The following is a 23,161-nucleotide window of genomic DNA, read 5'->3' as shown; positions in this document are numbered from 1 at the left end:
AAAAATAAAATTTATAAAGCATTGCAACGATTCCCAAGCTTTAATAATGAATTTCCGTGCTCAATGAATAATTCGATAAGGCGATGTCCAAACGGACCTGAATCATTTACACGATTGAAACTTAATTATGGCCCAGTGATTTCTGAATTCTGTTTCCATTGCTTGCAAATAAGTCGTCCTTTTAAATTAAATTAACATAAGATAACTTAAGCAATTTCTTATAATATTTATGTGTTAATATTTTAATTTAAATTAAATTATATTGAGGAACAAAAATTACGCATTTCGAAATTTTTCAATCGAATTTGCATCAAGCAACGTTGGACATATATATTATCTCTCTCTCTCTCTCTCTCTACATTGTATTTTCATTTTATAATGATGATAGAAAGATGTTGAAACGTACCCTTCTGTATTAAAACGAAAATTAGAAACCACCGTGTCCATCGATTTCTATAAAACACACAAGAGAGTCAAGGCGACGATGATTGCATAGCACATTTTTATGTGAATGCACCAGATTATTCGTGTTGTGGAAATGAATCAAATACTATTTAAGTCGAATTAAAGTGAGAATTATTTTAGAATGTTCAGTGCGAATTAAGTTGCTATTTACTTAAAGGACTGACAAAAATGCAGCTCTTAAATGCTGTGTGGAGAACACTCACTAACAGCGAAGCTTTGAGATTAGCGAGTGGAAAATTTGAAATATATTTTTTTGAATTTCTATACAGAGTCGTGTATTTATGCGGTACATTAAGATAATATAAATTTTTCCTGATTTACCTTATATAAAAATCATTCTAAAATACTTATCCAATTCTTAGAAGAATAAAAAAATATAATTATATTTTGAAATTAAAAGAATAAAATATAAAAGATACCACATATTATTTTAATTATTTTTTATGGATTGTTTTTAAAAATATATATTTGAAATTAATTTAATATCAATATATTTTGTAGGTCTTTCCATTTGGGAGACCAGTATGATTTACTTCATCTACAGTACGACAGTTAAGACGCTGCTAGTGTTATTTGCCTGCGGCGAGGTGTGGCAGTTCTTTAGCATAACGTGGACTATAGACGCAGTAACCGACGGACTCAACCTTCTTCTCATACAATTTGGGGCATTGTGCAAGTATAAAATTACGGTAAATTGTAAACATTAAAATTAAATAATAATTTAATTAATTAAATATAAATTAATGTTGTCATTTAATTTTAGATAACAAACAAGAGTGTTTTCAAAAAATTATCCTCTTCGATGGAATCAGAAAACTTTGATATCTCGACAAGCCAAAGGAAAAATATTTTAGCAACTTGGCGTAAGACTAATAAGGCATCATTAAAACTACTTTTAGGTATAGGCACTTGTACTGTAATCTTTTGGTAAGATATTTTTATGACTAGTTTTTAACTTCTGTTAGTATACGGAAATAAGTACATTTTATTTTTTATATACATGTATTTGAAGTAAAATAAGATGAACCATGTTAAAACAATTGAAGTAGAGTTCTACTAGACTCTAACCGAACTACATATATATTATTTATATTACAATACATTGCATTTTTTTCAAGAATTTCGAGTTCTAAAAAAAAGCTTTAGATATGTGTTTTTTCAAATACCAATTTTAGTGGTAAAAATTACACGTTTCAGGCATATTTATCCTCTTGTCGATGACTTGGAATATAATCTGATGGCGTTTGTTCGGCTGCCGTTCAAATTTCAAACTCCTTCTTTATATCCTCCTACGTATCTGGGCATGATGGTGGTCTTCTCCTATATGTGCTACTTTGTCATGGCTAACGATCTCATAATGCAAGCTCATTTAATGCATTTACTTTGCCAATTTGCTGTACTTAACGATTGTTTTGAAAATATTTTAATTGATTGCCTATCCAAATTCCAAGGTAAGTACTTATATATAGGATCATTTACTTTAATTTGATTTTAGGTTTATAACACAAAGGCAGAAAGTTTGACTGTAAACACTTTAGGTTGTAGGTTCAATTCTCAAACGCTTTAGTGTCGAGGCAAAGCGGCATTAAGCACTCGACCCACAATGCTTCCAGAATTTGTCAGAAAGTGGAGAGCGGAGTGATTTACCACTAGGCTCTCTCATTAAATTTTAAATATTTTTGAGTATTGTTACCGTATCATGAATATGTTACTCATATTTTTATAGGTCTTCGTTTAAATAACAATCTGCATCAGAACGAGGCTTTCACAAAAGAATACAAAACGCGATTAGGAAATTTAGTGAAACAACAAAATTTTATTCTGTGGTAAGATTATATAAGCTTCAAGATGGTATTAAGCATATAAATACTATGTTTCTTGGTATTTACTTGTTTATTAACAATAATATGACTATGAATGGAGTATGAATATTGGTTGTCGGTTCGATCCCCACTCGAGGAAGTGAAATATTTATTTACGTTTATATTTCCATTTCTTCGTTCTGGTGTCGAGGCTGCCCCTCAACACGCAATGCCTCCAGAATTCCGCAGAAAGTGGGGAACGGAGTGTCTTAACACTAGGTTCCTTCTGACTACCTTGCTGTGTGCGGGATACAGCGTGAAGCTGAAAAAAAAGCATGAATGTATTATGAATATAAATACATATTGCTGTTTCCACGAATAAAGCCTTTTAAAACTAGCAAAACTTTTAAAAATCACAATTTCAAGTGGAACTATCATGATAGCATAAATTGCGTTTATATTTGTTTTCTCTGGTGCTCTGTACACTGTACTGGTATTTGCAGCAATACCCTGAAGCTCCGGGATTTATTGAGTACGCCGATGTTAGTTCAGCTGGCCGTTAGCACATCACTTATTTGTTCTATCGGCTTTCAAGTTGCAACGGTAAGCTTTATAAACGAAACATATATACTACAATATATATATAAATGTATGTATTTATGTATGTATTCTAGTATTATTAAGTATTTTTTCTTTTTATTTTAAGAATATATTCTTTACCTATAATAAACGATCAATGATGATCCCTACATATGGAAATATTTTTTAGTATTCCCAATGTAATTTAATTTAATTTTTAATTTTCTTTACCCCATTCTAGTAAGCTATACTAATGTCTACAAAATACGCGGAAAATAAGAAATGTCTCAAAACATATAGGTACAAAATATTATACTACCTACAGGGCAAAAAAGTTAATAAAGGTTGTTATCTTATTAAGATAAAATAAAAAAAAATTTAAAATATTAAAATATTTCATTTCTTTTTTATTCCAAGAAAAATCAGTTTTTTGTTGTGAGTATATAAAAACTTATAAAACCCTTCATCAAATGATTTGGGCGAATGGGTTGCATATGTAACGATGAGACGCCATCTTGTATATTAGAGGCGAGTTATTTTAAATTTATCTCCAATTGCAGTCTGTACCGTACACGGGATATGCGTCAACTTACTTTATTTTTTGTATTTTATTATTAGTCCGTTGTGGCGCAGCAGCACAAAGGTGTGTTTGTAAGGCGACAGTTGTGAGTTCGATCCGGACTCGGAGGAAAGAATTATTATTTATTAATATTTTCATTACTTCGCTCTGGCAACAAGGCCGGCGTTGAGTTCCGCCACTCAACACACAATGCCTCGAAATATCAGCGGGAAGTGGGTAAAGGAGTGCCGTAACACTACACCGTACTTTATTATGATCGATTCACATGGCTTCGGTTAGAACATGACTCACAAATTTTTAAGTATGTTTTGAGATGGGTGGTAATAATTTTGCAAATTTGCCTTGGTCACGGTTTTTTTTCTTTAGGATTTCCTGAAATTTGAACTGATTATTTAAAAAAATATAACTGTAATGTAATAGGTTTATTTGTATTATATATGTATGTAACTGAAATTATATTTTTATTAAATAACACCATTTTCCAATGAATTCTTAACACATATAACTTACCCATATATATCTACTATGTTTCAGTCCGTGTCTGTGAATATGACTAAATGGCTCACCAGCCTGTTGTATTTGGCTTATAATATGTTTGTCCTGTACATAATATGCAGGTGGTGCGAAGAAATTAAAATACAGGTTTGTTTGTATTTCATAAAACATATTGTATACTTTTTGTAATTTAAGTTTAACATAAATAAATAAAATAAATATTATTTAGTTATTTAATTATTAAATTAATATAATAAAGTTGGTAGTGTGAGAACCTGAGAACCTAGAGTTAAGACACTCCGTTCCTGTTAAAACACTTCAGTTCTCCACTTTTCGCCGAATTCTTGAGGCATTGCGTGTTGAGCGGTGAAACTCAACGCTGTGACTTGCCTCGACGAAATGAAAATAGTAAATTCATTCCTCCGAATGGGCACCTACAACGGTGGAGCTTACAACCGCGGGCTTGTTGCCCTGTAGCACTAACGACTAAATGTTTTTTTAATATAATGTTTAAGAATGAAAACACTGGTGAAGCAGTGTACGCATCTGGTTGGGAGAGTGGCATCGTCAACGTGCCGGGTGTCCGCACCACTATCTCTCTTATCATAGCTAGAGCTAACAAGCCCGCAGCTCTGACCGCTGGTGGGATGTATGATCTGTCTCTTGAAGCATATGCAATGGTATGTTTTACTAATTGTCTCACCTGTTCAGCCAATGAGTCCCGACACGTAATTCCTCTAAACATGTGAAAAATCCAAAGTTGTGATAAGCTTCTTCATCCTGGCTTTTTTCTCCTTAAACCATAAACCTTAAATGAAAGAAAATATTCCATAAAATTGTAATCGAAATATTTTATTCAAATTCTTAATAGATTTTTTTTAAAAAGAGTGTGTTTTCCCAATTTAGCTTAAATTCATTGTCAATTTCAGATGGTGAAAACTTCGTATAGTGCTCTTACAGTGTTGCTTCGTCTCCGCTAGAATTGAGCACACAAATTCGTCATATATCCTTCAGCTTGTTTACTTCTACAATAACAAGTAGTTTTACTATTTTAGTCACACAAAGGTTTTTACGCTTATTCAATTTTGCTTCAATGTATTTTTTAGGAATAAAATTATCAATATGAGGTTCAATAAATCTTATTTGACGTGAATGGTGGTTTATTAATACTAATTAAACTAAAATACTGTATTCTTACAATAAAATTAGTAAAATAATCTTTGTTATTTCAAATAAATATATTATAATAACTAAAAACACTGTATTGACGTGAGTCAACTTGCCTGAGTTACGGTTAAAGTAGTTTTTGGGTCAAGTGTTTATTAAAACATTTATATATGACTTATAGACAAATATAGTGTAGAATAATGCTTAGCCCTTTCGATGATCTCATGCCTACGCCTTTTATTTATAATTATAAACATGCAGACATCCAAATAGTACTTTATGCCATATACGAGTACTACTTGATGCTGTTTAGGTATGGTGAACAGAGTTTGCCTAATTCAGTTTTTATATTACACGTGTGACGCGAGTGACTCTGTCTTTATCTTTACCTTTTTTAGATATATGGTTTATGACTGGCGCCAGCCAATTAGATTATACCTACCAGTTTGAGTAATAATTTACCTAGCACATAAGCTTAGAACGTATCCAACTATGCAATTATTTATTTATTTTATGTTTATTTATTTGTATAAAAAGAAAACGTACCAGATTCTAAAATATCTTCTAAAATCTTAGATGTTACGACAATTCTAATTCTGGAAGTTTGTTACCAGGGAACTAAGTCAGCTCTAGTTTCACATTTACATATGAGTGATTGTATATATATTGATATATATATGAAGTTTATTACATTAAATTAATAAAATTCATTTAACATGTAACAAACAAACCAAAACGAGATATTCTGAGGATCGATTTTCTTTAATAATCCGACGCGCTGCCCATATGATTTTACTTCCTTTAGTCGAGTAACGCGCAAAATCCCCGCTCCGGCTCCCCTACCATAAGAGAATATGAAATTATTTTATATACATGCATTATTAAGTAGCTTCGATTACAAATATTGATATTCAAGTCGCTGATAAGCCAATATAGGATAAATGGCGAACGGACGTGCAAATGTTGTTCTGAGTGAATTTAATATTTATGGCTACGGTAGGGCTGGCTTGAGTGAAGCGAGCTAGATTTTACTCTTGCTGTAGAGTTACTAAAAAGTTAGTTTAATAAATTGCTCTCTGCGCTGCATTGAAATTAAATTTTGTCGAACTTATGTTTCCTTCTGAAGTTAGTAAAAAGTTTTTATGTTTCCCTTTTAGGTAGTATTTTAATAATTGTATCCATATATAAAAATAAGCTCCAAGCAAATTTTGGTAGCGCAATGGCATAAGCGTGTGACTGTAAACGTGAAAGTTGTGGATTCGACCCCCACTTGGTTTTATGAATTACTAGCGACCCTTTTGCGGCTTCGCCCACTTTTACTACTGGATTATTCATATAATGTATGTTTGCAAAGCACTTACGATAATGTGAAAATTAATTAAACCCTAATGCAACCCGCATTTTCGTAGTTTCAATAGGGATTTTCCAATTGTTTTACACAGCAAGGATTTTTTAATAGGTACCGTAATTTCAAATCTAAGCTACTAATCTTTTCAGGTACTTATTAAAATATGTTTAAATAACTATTTTTACATACTTAAATGACAATTTTTAAACGGAAGAACCTATAAACAAAAACCTACCTACTAATAACTACTATAAAAAATATGAAAGCAAATATATCGCGCTGAAATAATACAACTCCAATTATCCAATACGTGCAAACGCATCTTAATCTTCGTTGCTATAAAGGCAGGTGGGATTTTTTTCTAGCTTGTGGTTAATGCTGAAGAGGGTATTCTGTCCCTGATGAAAAGCAAGCACTACGTGGCTGCCTGTGAGGAAAATTAAATAGAATGCATCAGCCGGGAATCGAACCCGGGCCGCCCGCGTGGCAGGCGAGCATTCTACCACTCAACCACTAATGCGTGTAAGGCAGGCGGGCGCGGCGGACGCGCTTGTATAAGCAAAACGTTGCGGGACGCGCAAGGACGCACGGCGAGTGGCGAGCCATTTCGCAGCAAGGATTTTTAACAACTGAACTGAATATTGTAACAACTTCTAAACAGTAAAAGACAGTTTTCATCTACATTAAATGGCCAGCGTAACTAATATACTTATTTAAATGCTGAGAGTAAGGGATAAGTGAAACTTGACTCGATACAGCTGATGTGTGAACGGCGTTATTTGTTAACAATTAAATGCGTTTTTCTCTAAAACTATTCGCAATTTCGAAATAGTGTAAAAAGCAAATTTTATCTTCGTTTAACGTAGAAATTTAATAAAGTATTTTAAAGGACAAGGATTAATACTATTATGGATAAATATCCCTCACAATAAAAAATATATTGAAATTACTATTTTTAGACAGAAATATGATCACTACACGTTATTCTTAAAAGATACGAATATGCTGTTGAGGATTTTTTTGTAGATCTCATTGAGAGAAACAATACTCTAGTACATTTTTTTCATGTAGTACTTACCATTAAAGCAGCGCATGCGCAAAAGTGTCTCAACGGGTAGGACGTTGGGTGGTTTAGAAGAAGAAGAGTTAGAATCAACAGACAGACACGAAAAGCGACTTTGTTTTATAAGATATAGGATAGGATAGGATAGGATAGGATAGTAATATTTGAAGATAAGATAGGGTAAAATATCTTAAAAATAATACAATATATATACAATATATATATACAATATATATACAATATATATATACAATATTGAAAATACTTCGATGCTTTTACTATTTGAAACTCATAAATATTTAAATAACTAGCGACCCTCTTGCGGCTTCGCCCGCTTTTACTACTGGATTATTCATATAATGTATGTTTGCAAAGCACTTAAGATAATGTGAAAATTAATTAAACCCTCATGCAACCCGCATTTTCGTAGTTTCAATAAGGATTTTCCAATTGTTTTACACAGCAAGGATTTTTAAGTAGGTACCGTAATTTTAAATCTGTGCTACTAATCTTTTCAAGTACTTATTAAAATATATTTAAATTACTATTTTTAGATTTGACACATTTTTCGAAGCACTTGCTACGAATCGAAAGAGTACAAAAAAGGTTTCTTTGGCATTTATCCTATAGTGCGAATATTGCCCACCGGCTTGGGTCTTACGAAGAAAGACTTAACCATTTCCAGATATTATCTCTTAGCAATCGTGGGAAAATGCTAGACATAAGTTTTCTTCACAAGATCTTACATGGATCGATTGACAGCGCTGAATTAGTAGGCTTGCTTAATTTTAGAGTTCCAGCGAGATATCCTCGAAATCAAATTTTGTCTTTTGTGCCCCCCCTCAGAAAAACTGTACTGGTAGCGAATTCGCCTATTTCGAGAATATGCAAGCTGGCAAATGGTCTCCCAAAAGACATTGACATTTTTGCGGACTCTCTACCTATTATTAAAAATAAATTGAAAATCTTATACACTTTTGTTGACAATAAAATGCTTAATGAAACTTAAAGATATTAAAAATTTATTATTCAGCTGTATTGTTCTTTTTATAAGCTTTTATTAGCATGTCAATTTAATTTATTAGAATATATTATATATAATATATATTTTTAGGGTTTTTAGTATCCTTTTGTTTATTTGTTCTTATATTTGATTAATTTTATTTGGATCTTAAACTTGCTGATTAATTTATTTTATTTTATTGATTTATTTAATTTTTAATTGATTGTACCATTAATTTAATTTTAATTTTAAAAATTATTTATTATTAAGTGTCTTTTACCTTAAATTATTAATATTATTAATTGTTTTTTTTTCGTAGTTGTATAACAAAATAGAATAAGTGAATAATTTATTAATGCATATATGAATCTGTTTTTTATCTTAATAATGTACTAGCGACCCCCTTGCGGCTTCGCCCGCTTTTACTACTGGATTATTCATATAATGTATGCTTGCAAAGCACTTAAGATAATGTGAAAATTAATTAAACTCTAATGCAATCCGCATTTTCGTAGTTCCAATAAGGATTTTCCAATTGTTTTACTCGGCAAGGATTTTTTAGTAGGTATCGTAATTTTAAATCTGTGCTACTAAGCTTTTCAAGTACTTATTAAAATATATTTAAATGACTATTTTTAGATAGTTAAATGACTATTTTTAAACGGAATAAATTATAAACAAAAGCCTTCGTACTAATAACTACTACAAAAAATATGAAACCAAATATATCGCGCTGAAATAATACATTCAACTCCAATTATCCAATACGTGCAAACGCATCTAAATCTTCGTTGCTATGCCTCTATAGCGGGCGGGTTTTTTTTTCGAGCTTGTGGTTAATGCTGAAGAGGATATTCTGTCCCTGATGAAAAGCAAGCACTACGTGGCTGCCTGTGAGGAAAATTAAATAGAATGCATCGGCCGGGAATCGAACCCGAGCCGCCCGCGTGGCAGGCGAACATTCTATCACTGAACCACCGATGACTGCTCATGACGCGGTTGTATAAGCAAAACGTCGCGGGGCGCGTTTCGCAGCAAGGATGTTTTGATATTGTATCAACTTCTAAAGTACTTATTAAAATGAAAAAACAGTAAAAGACAGTTTTGATCTACATTAAATGGCCAACGTAACTAATATACTTATTTATATGCTAAGAGTAAGGGATAAGTAAAACTTGAGTCGATACAGCTGATGTGTCAACGGCGTGATGTGTCAACAATTAAATGCGTTTTTCTCTAAAACTATTCACAATTTCGAAATAGTGTAAATAGCAAATTTTATCTTCGTTTAACGTAGAAAATTAATAAAGTATTTTAAAGGATAAGGATTAATACCATTATGGAAAAATATCCCTCACAATAAAAAATATATTGAAATTACTATTTTTAGACAGAAATATGATCACTACACGTTATCCTTAAAAGATAAAAATATGCTCTCGCGGGCTTTTTTGTAGATCTTATTAAGAGGAACAATACTCCAGTACATTATTTTCATGTAGTACTTACCATTAAAGCAGCGCATGCGCGAAAGTGTCTCAATGGATAGGACTTTAGACACATTTATCGTATTTATGTTAATTTACATAAGAATGTACAAATAATAAACTATATATAAACCTTCCCTGAGAAATACTCGACCTAATGGTGAAAACCGCATAAAAATCCGTTGGGTAGTTTAGAAGAAGAAGAGTTAGAAAGTTCAGACAGACACGAAAAGCGACTTTGTTTTATAAGATATAGGATAACTTGTGTGTAGCATGTGTAATTTATTATTATTATTTTTTTTGTATTGTGTTTATTTTTAAGTTGTTATCGTTAAATTTATTTTTGCATGTGGAGCCCACCTGTAAATAATTGAGCAATTAGATATAATTTACTTTGTTTTTTCTTTAATGGCATGTAATAATTGTATCAATTGTTGGTGGGCCTTATAAATAAATAAATAAAATAAAAATAAGATAGTTAAACGCATTTAAATCTTCGTTGCTATAAAGGCATGCGGGTTTTTTTTTCGAGCTTGTGGTTAATGCTGAAGAAGGTATTCTGTCCCTGATGAAAAGCAAGCACTACGTGGCTGCCTGTGAGGAAAATTAAATAGAATGCATCGGCCGGGAATCGAACCCGGGCCGCCCGCGTGGCAGGCGAGCATTCTACCACTAAACCACCGATGCGTGTAAGGCAGGCGGGCGCGGCGGACGCGCTTGTATAAGCAAAACGTCGCGAGCCGCGTTTCGCAGCAAGGATTTTTTGATATTGCAACGACTTCTAAAGTACTTATTAAAATGAGAAACAGTAAAAGACAGTTTTGATCTACATTAAATGGCCAACTTAAATAATATACTTATTTATATGCTGAGAGTAAGGGATAAGTGAAACTTGACTCGATACAGTTGATGTGTGAACGGCGTGATGTGTCAATAATTAAATGCGTTTTTCTCTAAAACTATTCGCAATTTCGAAATAGTGTAAAAAGCAAATTTTATCTTCGTTTAACGTAGAAATTTAATAAAGTATTTTAAAGGATAAGGATTAATACCATTATGGAAAAATATCCCTCACAATAAAAAATATATTGAAATTATCATTTTTAGACAGAAAAATGATCACTACACGTTATTCTTAAAAGATACGAATATGCCGTCGCGGACTTTTTTGTAGATCTCATTGAGAGAAACAACACTCCAGTACATTTTTTCATGTAGTACTTACCATTAAAGCAACGCATGCGCGAAAGTGTCTCAACGGGTAGGACTTTATAAACATTTATCGTATTTATGTTAATTTATATAAGAATGTACAAATAATAAACTATAAATAAGCCTTCCCTGAGAAATACTCGACCTAATGGTGAAAACCGCATCAAAATCCGTTGGGTGCTTTAGAAGAAGAAAAGTTAGAAACAACAGACAGACACGAAAAGCGACTTTGTTTATAAGATATAGGATTACAAGTATCCATCAATTATTCTTTTTGAATTTATTTCGAGAGCCACAAAGTGAATATCAAATGTGAGTGTGCAGATTTATAATTATAAAATCATCTAATGTATAATTATTCGAACCCTATGAAGTTAATTGTTTAACTGATATACTGTTTTCATTGTTACTTACATATATGTACATCCCTTTGAAAATATCGAGCTAACTTTAAGAATATATATATTTTGTTGACAAGGAAATTAATGACATTGACGATCACGTAATTAGAGAAGAGAAGGAACTACTTTCATTACCCTGCGGGTGCCGGGCCCATCGCCAGGGCAGAGCAGAGTGAGGGGCTAAGGAAACCAGGAATATGAAGTATACTTACATGAAATGAAAAACAAAAAACTATATTAATAAGGATTATTTCTCACGTCACTTTTTCTGCCTGGACAATGGAAACAAAACACTTGGTAGCAGATAAATAGAAGAACTTTAACTTCACCAAGCACTAATTCACAAAATGGAGTTTCTTCGTAGAAATCCCACCCAATGCAAAGCACTGGAACTGTCGAGTGGAGATTACGAAACTTTGTTTTTTGAGTCCTATTACCGTGTTACGTATATAGCAGGTATTTTTGTCTGTTGATAATTATTAATTTTGTTTAAATGGAATGAATATTATTTTTTTCCTCTTGTTTCAAAGATATTGGATGATTTTGTTACAGGCTTTGCAATCTTGGATGATAGCACTCCGTACCTTATTTATAGTAGTTTTATCAAAACAATGATAAGTTTGCTTTTAATATGTGAAACTTGGCATTTGTTTAGTGATATCACAAATTTAGATGTTCTTGTTGACAATATAATAGTCACAATGATAAATTTTACAACTCTCTTTAGATACATTAATATGGTAAGTATTTATTTTTGTGCTGAGTTGACTAGAGTTGCTCTCTTTTCGAGGAGAGCTGGTTCAAATATAGGAATAAAATAATATTACATTTAATTTGAAATAAAAATTATATTGAAACTTTCAGCGACAGAACACATTTATTTATAAGAAGTTGGTGTCTGCAATGGAATCCCCATATTTTGATATATCAACTGAAAGTCGTAAAAAAATATTTAATTTTTGGGTTCAAAGGAATAAAAGATTCCTAAAGCTCTTACTGGCTGTAGCCGGTTCCACTGTGGCTACTTGGTAATGTTTTCACTAATATTTAAACATCGGTAAAAATTTATACAAAAATTTTGAGGCAGCAGGCAGGCAGGCAAATTTTGGGCAACACTGAGTGTATCGCAGTAGGTAGGTGATAGGCTCGTCAATTTTAAATTATCTATATATAATGTTCCAGGTATGTTTACCCTTTAGTTGATGACATCGAGTACAATTTGATGGTGTCAGCTCGTTTTCCTTTCGAATATCAAACTCCAGTTCGCTATCCAATGGTTTACTCGAGCGTCTATGTGGCATTTTGTTATAGTTCAACGTTTGTTTTGTTAATTGATTTGATAATGCAGGCCCATTTGATGCACTTGTTATGTCAATATAATATACTATGTAACTGCTTTGAAACTATTATAACTGACTGTTTAGGAGAAAATGGTAAGAATTCTTACATAATTTAGATATATAATTGTGTTGTTTAACTTTTAAGAATAGTGTGAAATTTTAAATAAAATTGATAGCTTTTAAGGCACTTATGACATATATCTACTATTTGATATAGGTTCTGTAGAGATATACATTTATTTTTAGTGATTATGTTTAAAACATAAAAGACGAAAAATGAAAATATTTAATATGCCAATAACTTAAAATTTACTGTACTAAAGGGTTATTATTGTTTTCAGAGTCCGAACACTCTGGAACAATATTAACTGAAAGATTTAGAGAAAAATATTTAAAGAAACTTAACAACTTGGTGAAACAACATAAGTTTATATTGGAGTAATGTTTGTTATATTATTTTGTATAATAATACATGTCGAATAAATAAATATCTAATTTCTCTCTCAGCTTCATGTATCGAGCACGGCAGGGCAGACTGCGATAGTCTAGTGTTAAGGCACTCTGTACCTCATTTCCCGCGAGTTCTGGAGCATTGTATGTTGAGTGGATGAACTGACCGCCACGCTTTGAGCGAAGAAATGAAAATATTCGTCGAGTGGGAATCGAACCCACAACCCATCGCGTTTACGTTCACACGCTTGTGAATAAATAATATATTCATTTAAGCAACTCGATGGAGTTCAAGAAATCATTAAGTAAACCGATGCTGGCGCAACTAACAGCGAGTGGCTTTCTTATATGCTTCTTGGGCTATCAAGCTAGTGTTGTGAGTTTGATATAGTGTTGCCCAAATTCAGTCTTGGTCTTGCAGTCTTGGTCTTGTTCTTGCGTTTTTGCAAGACCAAGACCAAGAACAAGACCGCGTATTTTTAGCAAGACCAAGACCAAGACTAACCGTGCAAGATTTGAGCAAGAACAAGACATAGCCTGCAAGGCTCTTGCGTCTTGCAGCTAGGACTTAGCGCTATTTCACTGAGTAGTTAGGTGTAACAGTTCGGTGTATAGGTAGGTACGCTTAGGAATTCTATGAGACGCAAAAAACTGTAGCAAAGAATATGAAAAACTGGACCTATCTATTAAAATCAAACTGAGTGCATGCATAGTTATGTTTTAACCATCGGCACTTTGATAACGCGGCATCAAAGGTTTTGTACTTACTTCTCAAAGAAATTTGCCGCTTTTCGGAAGTACATGGTTATGATACACGCGCCGGCGGCTTCTTTTGAAATCTAAAACAATCGTTGCTGCCACGCCGAAATCATAACATTTGACACTATTTGATTGCCGCCATAGGGCGTAGGCGTAGGTATACTCATGCAAAATAATTTCGAATTTTAAGAGTACCTACAGGCGCGGTAGAAGGCAAGGAAACGTACTAATAAATAAAGGAATTATTTTAATTCCAGTCATTTCCAATTGAGCTGTGCTTCGAGTCTAACTTAATAATTGTTTTTACTAATTCTCGTTGTTTTCTAAAAACGAATCACGAGTATTCAATCTCTTTCTAGACAGATAAGTATTGTTCTTTAAAATACAGTCAAGTTATTGTAATTAATTTGTTTTTTTACATGTTTTAGCAAATGTAAGCTTATAAATCATAAATGTTTATTAAGAAACAGTTACTTCCATGGAAAACGACATATAGGTCAGTTGATTTTTCGAATTTCTTATCAAATCTTCAGTTATTTATTAATCTGCTTGATCTTTACTATGGCTATGTTAATTCAAGCTCACAATGTTCCAATTCTAATACTTTTTTAAGATTTAAAGTAAACTTTAATAAATAGTAATAGACTAATAGGTAATTGCAAGACTTGCAAGACTCTTGCTGCAAGACCAAGACCAAGACCAAGACCAAGACTGGGAGCGCAAGACCAAGACCAAGACCAAGACCAGGTGTATTGGCGCAAGACCAAGACCAAGACTGGCTAAGTCTCGTCTTGTTCTTGCATTTGGGCAACACTAGTTTGATAGAAGATTCCATAACCGGTTCTCTTATTGTTTTAACTAAATTCATAGAAGATAAGTTATATTTGCATCTTTATTGCACCAGCTTATATTTTACGAATAAATATACTCTTAATATAGCTAGATAATGGTAAAACCAATTACATAAAGCTTTATACACTGAAATTATTAATATGCGTTGCCTCGCAAATAAATATGTGTTTAGTGTGTGAAATAATCATCAATCTCTGCATCTCAAAAACTTAGTTCAGACACTCCATTCGCCACTTTTTTGGAAGCGTGTTAAGTGGCGGAATTTAACGCCGCGCTTTGCGGTAAATATGTATTTTATATCTCCAAGTGGGAATCGAATTTAAATTGCTTTTAAAACAACATTTTTTAACATGTTACGAGTACACCAGACTAACATAATATACTTTTATTTTATTTTTCTGCAAATCCACTTGTCAGATATGTCAATTTGCAGAATGCGGATCCGAGCAATGCAAAGTTTTTCATGACTCTGCTCTACATTTTGTATGCCCTTTTTCAACTGTTTATATTTTGTAAGTGGTGTGATGAAATAAAAATTCAGGTACTATTAGCTTTATTTAAGTATATAAGCTATCACACTATATATGTATTCTAATTTGAAATTAGTATATATTTCTTAATTATTCAGTCAATATGTTATCTAATTTAATTATTTTTTTTTTGCATTAATTTGAACTCACATTAGTATTTATATACTTAAATATCTTGAAAGTCTAGATTTGTCAAAACTGTAATAAATAGAAGAAAAAATAGAAGATATTTCCTTATAGATATTTAAACATAAATATAAATATTTTCAGAGTGAAAACATAGCAAATTCAGTGTATTGTTCAGGGTGGGAGAAAGGCATTACTGCGATACCGGGTGTTCGCGCCTGCCTCCTTTTGGTAGCTATACGAGCTAGACGGCCTGTCATCTTTACTGCTGGCAGCTTATTTGAGCTTTCTCTAGCTTCTTATACAACTGTACGTACATAGAAAAAACAAAAGTCAATTGACATTATCGTTGTTAGAAAATAATATATCTTTCATCGCTCTGGTATCGAGGCAAAGCGCGGCGTTGATTTCCGCCACTCAACATCCAATGCCCCCAGAATTCAGCGGAAAATGGGGAACGCAGTGTCTTAATATTAGCTTCCTCTATCTCTCCTACTGTGTGCGAGATACAGTGGGTTAGCGTCTGACTAACCATGATAATTGTATTTATGGATAGATTTAGTCTGGGGAATTAATTATTAACATTTTCCCACGCTGGAACGTCTTGAATACAGGTGGAAAGCGGATGAATGGAAAGAAAACGGAGAGTCTTATCACTAGGTTCTCGTTGCGGCTCTGCCCACCTATGTTTTTATGCGGAATACAGCGAGAACCTTAAAAAATACTTTACTTTCTGTGAATAAAAATGATAATCACATTTCAGATCGTGAAAACCTCCTACTCAGCTGTCACAGTTCTTCGCAGATTTCAATAGCTAAACGAACGTAATTGGGATAAAGGAAAAATGAAAAAACTTTTATGAAAATCTTGCACAATTTATTTTTGTTTTCTTTCTAACAAAGCCTTAAGTTTTTGTCTTATAATTGAAGACACTAAAGTAAAAGTTCACTAATTAGTATGATATAAATTATTTCGTGTAGTTGTTTAATATTAATGAATAAATGATGATGTCAAAAAATTATCAGTATTTCCTTCAAGTACCCTTTGCTTTGAATTTCTTTTTTAAATTTTAATTAATCAGCAATTTTTTTTTTGAGACCGTCGTGGCGCAGGCAAAAAGTGCGACCTGTAAAGAAGAAGGTTATGGGTTCAATCCCAATCAAGGAAAAATATTTACTATTTTCATTTCCTCGCTCTTGCAACGAGGCAAAGCGCGGCGTTGAGTTTCGCCACTCATCACGCAATGCTTCAAGAATGCGGCGGAAATGAAGAACTGAAGTGTTTTAACAAGGACGGTTTATTTTAACCTTTGCCTCTGCCTACCCAGTTATATGCGGGATACAGCGTGAAGGTAAAAAAAAATTAAATATATCTTAAGATATATTCAATTTTTTTTCTTCTCTATCTGTATCAAAAAATAAAATTTATAAGGCATTGCAACGATTCCCAAGCTTTAATAATGAATTTCCGTGCTCAATGAATAATTCGATAAGGCGATGTCCAAACGGACCTGAATCATTTACACGATTGAAACTTAATTATGGCCCAGTGATTTCTGAATTCTGTTTCCATTGCTTGCAAATAAGTCGAACTTTTAAATTAAATTAACATAAGATAACTTAAGCAATTTCTTATAATATTTATGTGTTAATATTTTAATCTAAATTAAATTATATTGAGGAACAAAAATTACGCATTTCGAAATTTTTCAATTGAATTTGCATCAAGTAACGTACATATTATCTCTCTCTCTCTCTACATTGTAATTTCATTTTATAATGATGATAGAAATATGTTTAAACGTACCCTTCTATATTAGAACAAAAATTGGAAAATAGTGGGACATCGAAAATCTCGATCGACTACCATCGATTTTTATAAAACACACAAGAGAATCAAGGCGACGATGTTTGCATAGCGCTATTTTATATGAATGCACCATTCGTGTTGTGGAAATGAATCGAATACTATTTAAATTGAATTAAAGTGAGAATTATTTTAGAATGTTCAATGCGAATTAAGTTGCTATTTGTTAAAAGGACTAAGAAAAATGCAGCTCTTAAATGCTGTGTGGAGGAAACTCACTAACAGCGACGCTTTAACATTAGCGAGTGGAAAATTTGAAATATATTTTTTTGAATTTCTATACAGAATCGTGTATTTATGCGGTATATTAAGATAAAATAATTTTGCCCGATTTACTTTATATTAAAATCATTCTAAAATACTTATCCAATTGTTTGTATTGTTTTTTTTATTCTAAAAAAATACAAAAATTTATTTATACCTTAAATAATGAAAATAAATATTAAATATTGCATTTTAATTTATTTTAATAATCAATATATTTTAAGGTCTCTCCATTTGGGAGAGCAGTATGCTTTACTTCATCTACAGTACGTCAGTTAAGACGCTGCTAGTGCTATTTGCTTGCGGCGAGGTGTGGCAGTTCTTCAGCATAACATGGACTATAGACGCAGTGACGGACGGACTGAACCTTCTTCTCATACAATTTGGGGCATTGTGCAAGTATAAAATTACGGTAAATTGTAAATATTAAAATTAAATAATAATTTAATTAATTAAATATAAATTAATCTTGTCATTTAATTACAGATAACAAATAAGAGTGTTTTCAAAAAATTATCCTCCTCGATGGAGTCAGAAAACTTCGATATCTCGACAAGTCAAAGGAAACATATTTTAGCAACTTGGCGTAAGACCAATAAGGCATCATTAAAACTACTTTTAGGTATAGGCACTTGTACTGTAATCTTTTGGTAAGATATTTTTATGACTAGTTTTTAAGTTCTGTCAGGCTCCTTATAGATTTTATTTTTATATGCATGTACTTGAAGCAACATAAGATGAACCATGTTAAAACAATTGAAGTAGAGACAATTTAGTAGATAAATTCTAACCGGATTACATACATATTGTTTAAATTTACATATATTTTAATTTTTTTTTTTTAATACAAATTTTAGTAGTAAAAATTACACGTTCCAGGCATATTTATCCTCTTGTCGATGACTTGGAGTATAATCTGATGGCTTTTGTTCGGCTGCCGTTCAAATTTGAAACTCCTTCTTTATATCCTCCTACGTATCTAGGCATGATGGTGGTCTTCTCCTATATGTGCTACTTTGTCATGGCCAATGATCTTATAATGCAAGCTCATTTAATGCATTTACTTTGCCAATTTGCTGTACTTAACGATTGTTTTGAAAATATTTTAACTGATTGCTTATCGAAATTCCAAGGTGAGTACTTATATATAGGATATACTTTTATATACTTTAATATGATTTTAGGTTTATAACACAAAGGTACAAAGTTTGACGGTAAGCGCTATAGGATGTGGGTTCGATTCTCACACGCTTTGATGTTGAGGCAAAGCGGTATTGCACTCAACCCACAATGCCTCCTCAGAACTTGTCGGAAAGTGGAGAGCGGAGTGTTTTACCACTAGGCTCTCTCATTAAATTTTAAATATTTTTTAGTATTGCTACCATATCATGAATATGTTACTCACATTTTTATAGGTCTTCGTTTAAATAACAATCTGCATCAGAACGAGGCTTTCACAAAAGAATACAAAACGCGATTAGGAAATTTAGTAAAACAACACAATTTTATTCTGTGGTAAGATTATATAAGCTTCAAGATGGTATTAAGCATATAAATACTATGTTTCTTGGTATTTACTTGTTTATTAACAATAATATGACTATGAATGGAGTATGAATATTGGTTGTCGGTTCGATCCCCACTCGAGGAAGTGAAATATTTATTTACGTTTATATTTCCATTTCTTCGTTCTGGTGTCGAGGCTGCCCCTCAACACGCAATGCCTCCAGAATTCCGCAGAAAGTGGGGAACGGAGTGTCTTAACACTAGGTTCCTTCTGACTACCTTGCTGTGTGCGGGATACAGCGTGAAGCTGAAAAAAAAGCATGAATGTATTATGAATATAAATACATATTGCTGTTTCCACGAATAAAGCCTTTTAAAACTAGCAAAACTTTTAAAAATCACAATTTCAAGTGGAACTATCATGATAGCATAAATTGCGTTTATATTTGTTTTCTCTGGTGCTCTGTACACTGTACTGGTATTTGCAGCAATACCCTGAAGCTCCGGGATTTATTGAGTACGCCGATGTTAGTTCAGCTGGCCGTTAGCACATCACTTATTTGTTCTATCGGCTTTCAAGTTGCAACGGTAAGCTTTATAAACGAAACATATATACTACAATATATATATAAATGTATGTATTTATGTATGTATTCTAGTATTATTAAGTATTTTTTCTTTTTATTTTAAGAATATATTCTTTACCTATAATAAACGATCAATGATGATCCCTACATATGGAAATATTTTTTAGTATTCCCAATGTAATTTAATTTAATTTTTAATTTTCTTTACCCCATTCTAGTAAGCTATACTAATGTCTACAAAATACGCGGAAAATAAGAAATGTCTCAAAACATATAGGTACAAAATATTATACTACCTACAGGGCAAAAAAGTTAATAAAGGTTGTTATCTTATTAAGATAAAATAAAAAAAAATTTAAAATATTAAAATATTTCATTTCTTTTTTATTCCAAGAAAAATCAGTTTTTTGTTGTGAGTATATAAAAACTTATAAAACCCTTCATCAAATGATTTGGGCGAATGGGTTGCATATGTAACGATGAGACGCCATCTTGTATATTAGAGGCGAGTTATTTTAAATTTATCTCCAATTGCAGTCTGTACCGTACACGGGATATGCGTCAACTTACTTTATTTTTTGTATTTTATTATTAGTCCGTTGTGGCGCAGCAGCACAAAGGTGTGTTTGTAAGGCGACAGTTGTGAGTTCGATCCGGACTCGGAGGAAAGAATTATTATTTATTAATATTTTCATTACTTCGCTCTGGCAACAAGGCCGGCGTTGAGTTCCGCCACTCAACACACAATGCCTCGAAATATCAGCGGGAAGTGGGTAAAGGAGTGCCGTAACACTACACCGTACTTTATTATGATCGATTCACATGGCTTCGGTTAGAACATGACTCACAAATTTTTAAGTATGTTTTGAGATGGGTGGTAATAATTTTGCAAATTTGCCTTGGTCACGGTTTTTTTTTCTTTAGGATTTCCTGAAATTTGAACTGATGATTTAAAAAAATATAACTGTAATGTAATAGGTTTATTTGTATTATATATGTATGTAATTGAAATTATATTTTTATTAAATAACACCATTTTCCAATGAATTCTTAAAACATATATCTTACCCATATATCTACTATGTTTCAGTCCGTGTCTGTGAATATGACTAAATGGCTCACCAGCCTGTTGTATTTGGCTTATAATATGTTTGTCCTGTACATAATATGCAGGTGGTGCGAAGAAATTAAAATACAGGTTTGTAATGTATTTCATAATATATACTGTATACTTTTTGTTATTTAAGTTTAACATAAATAAATAAAATAAATATTATTAAGTTATTTAATTATTAAGTTAATATAATAAAGTTGGTAGTGTGAGAACCTAGAATTAAGTCCGTTCCTGTTAAGACACTTCAGTTCTCCACTTTTCACCGAATTCTTGAGGCATTGCGTGTTGAGTGGTGAAACTCAACGCTGTGACTTGCCTCAACGAAATGAAAATAGTAAATTCATTCCTCCGAATGGGCACCTACAACGGTGGAGCTTACAACCGCGGGCTTGTTGCCCTGTAGCACTAACGACTAAATGTTTTTTTAATATAATGTTTAAGAATGAAAACACTGGTGAAGCAGTGTACGCATCTGGTTGGGAGAGTGGCATCGTCAACGTGCCGGGTGTCCGCACCACTATCTCTCTTATCATAGCTAGAGCTAACAAGCCCGCAGCTCTCACTGCTGGTGGGATGTATGATCTGTCTCTTAAAGCATATGCAATGGTATGTTTTACTAATTGTCTCACCTGTTCAGCCAATGAGTCCCGACACGTAATTCCTCTAAACATGTGAAAAATCCAAAGTTGTGATAAGCTTCTTCATCCTGGCTTTTTTCTCCTTAAACCATAAACCTTAAATGAAAGAAAATATTCCATAAAATTGTAATCGAAATATTTTATTCAAATTCTTAATAGATTTTTTTTAAAAAGAGTGTGTTTTCCCAATTTAGCTTAAATTCATTGTCAATTTCAGATGGTGAAAACTTCGTACAGTGCTCTTACAGTGTTGCTTCGTCTCCGCTAGAATTGAGCACACAAATTCGTCATATATCCTTCAGCTTGTTTACTTCTACAATAACAAGTAGTTTTACTATTTTAGTCACACAAAGGTTTTTACGCTTATTCAATTTTGCTTCAATGTATTTTTTAGGAATAAAATTATCAATATGAGGTTCAATAAATCTTATTTGACGTGAATGGTGGTTTATTAATACTAATTAAACTAAAATACTGTATTCTTACAATAAAATTAGTAAAATAATCTTTGTTATTTCAAATAAATATATTATAATAACTAAAAACACTGTATTGACGTGAGTCAACTTGCCTGAGTTACGGTTAAAGTAGTTTTTGGGTCAAGTGTTAATTAAATCATTTAAATATGACTTGTAGACAAATATAGTGTAGAATAATGCTTAGCCCTTTCGATGATCTCATGCCTACGCCTTATATTTATAATTATAAACAAACAGACATCCAAATAGTACTTTATGCCATATACGAGTACTACTTGATGCTGTTTTGGTATGGTGAACAGAGTTTGCCTAATTCAGTTTTTATATTACACGTGTGACGCGAGTGACTCTGTCTTTATCTTTACCTTTTTTAGATATATCGTTTATGACTGGCGCCAGCCAATTAGCTTGTACCTACCAGGAATAATAAGTTGGAGTAATAATTTACCTAGCACATAAGCTTAGAAAGTATCCAACTATCCTATTCCTATTTAATCCTATTTATTTATTTATTTGTATTCAAAAGAAAACGTACCAGATTCTAAAGTATCTTCTAAAATCTCAGATTCTACTTCTGGAAGTTTGTTACGAGCGAACTAAGTCAGCTCTAGTTTCATATTTACTTATAAGTGATTGTAATATGTGTATATGAAATTTATGGCATTAAATTAATAAAATTCATTTAACATGTAACAAACAAACCAAAACGAGATATTCTGAGGATCGATTTTCTTTAATAATCCGACGCGCTGCCCATATGATTTTACTTCCTTTACTCGAGTAACGCGCAAAATCCCCGCTCCGGCTCCCCTACCATAAGAGAATATGAAATTATTTTATATATATGCATTATTAAGTAGCTACTAAAAGCTTCGATTACAAATATTGATATTCAAGTCGCTGATAAACCAATATAGGATAAATAGCGAACGGACGTGCAAATGTTGTTCTGAGTGAATTTAATATTTATGGCTATGGCAGGGCTGGCTTGAGTGAAGCGAGCTAGATTTTACTCTTGCTGTAGAGTTACTAAAAAGTTAGTTTAATA

At 32.4% G+C, this 23,161-nt stretch overlaps 3 protein-coding genes across 4 annotated transcripts; all 3 read left to right on the top strand.

Annotated features, from left to right (window-relative positions):
* The first annotated feature begins 599 nt into the window (after positions 1–599).
* LOC146538320 (odorant receptor 13a-like) lies at positions 600–4,901 on the top strand. The gene is made up of 9 exons (XM_085187042.1): positions 600–751; positions 967–1,154; positions 1,229–1,392; positions 1,663–1,916; positions 2,192–2,291; positions 2,771–2,870; positions 3,961–4,068; positions 4,437–4,601; positions 4,851–4,901. Exons 1-9 carry the CDS (start codon positions 634–636, stop codon positions 4,899–4,901), a joined length of 1,248 nt encoding a protein of 415 aa, XP_085043168.1. The 5' UTR covers positions 600–633.
* A 7,048-nt stretch (positions 4,902–11,949) lies between these two features.
* Positions 11,950–16,671, top strand: LOC146538319 (odorant receptor 13a-like). Of its 2 annotated transcripts, none has more exons than XM_085186219.1 (9): positions 11,950–12,058; positions 12,155–12,342; positions 12,467–12,630; positions 12,785–13,035; positions 13,284–13,380; positions 13,669–13,768; positions 15,437–15,544; positions 15,804–15,968; positions 16,423–16,671. In XM_085186219.1, exons 1-9 carry the CDS (start codon positions 11,950–11,952, stop codon positions 16,471–16,473), a joined length of 1,233 nt encoding a protein of 410 aa, XP_085042345.1. In that variant the 3' UTR covers positions 16,474–16,671. The 2 variants fall into 2 exon arrangements, with proteins under 2 accessions (XP_085042345.1, XP_085042346.1); XM_085186220.1 differs by having other exon boundaries at positions 13,266–13,380; positions 13,669–13,765.
* A 1,038-nt stretch (positions 16,672–17,709) lies between these two features.
* LOC146538318 (odorant receptor 13a-like) lies at positions 17,710–22,075 on the top strand. The gene is made up of 9 exons (XM_085186215.1): positions 17,710–17,827; positions 18,014–18,201; positions 18,276–18,439; positions 18,669–18,922; positions 19,205–19,304; positions 19,784–19,883; positions 20,973–21,080; positions 21,438–21,602; positions 21,852–22,075. Exons 1-9 carry the CDS (start codon positions 17,710–17,712, stop codon positions 21,900–21,902), a joined length of 1,248 nt encoding a protein of 415 aa, XP_085042341.1. The 3' UTR covers positions 21,903–22,075.
* The last annotated feature ends 1,086 nt before the right edge of the window (positions 22,076–23,161 follow it).

The sequence above is a fragment of the Heliconius melpomene genome, chromosome 6, assembly GCF_056956725.1.
Source record: "Heliconius melpomene rosina isolate 202511_hmr_F chromosome 6, ASM5695672v1, whole genome shotgun sequence".
Lineage (NCBI taxonomy): Eukaryota > Metazoa > Arthropoda > Insecta > Lepidoptera > Nymphalidae > Heliconius > Heliconius melpomene.
This window is presented reverse-complemented; position numbering and strand designations above follow the sequence as displayed.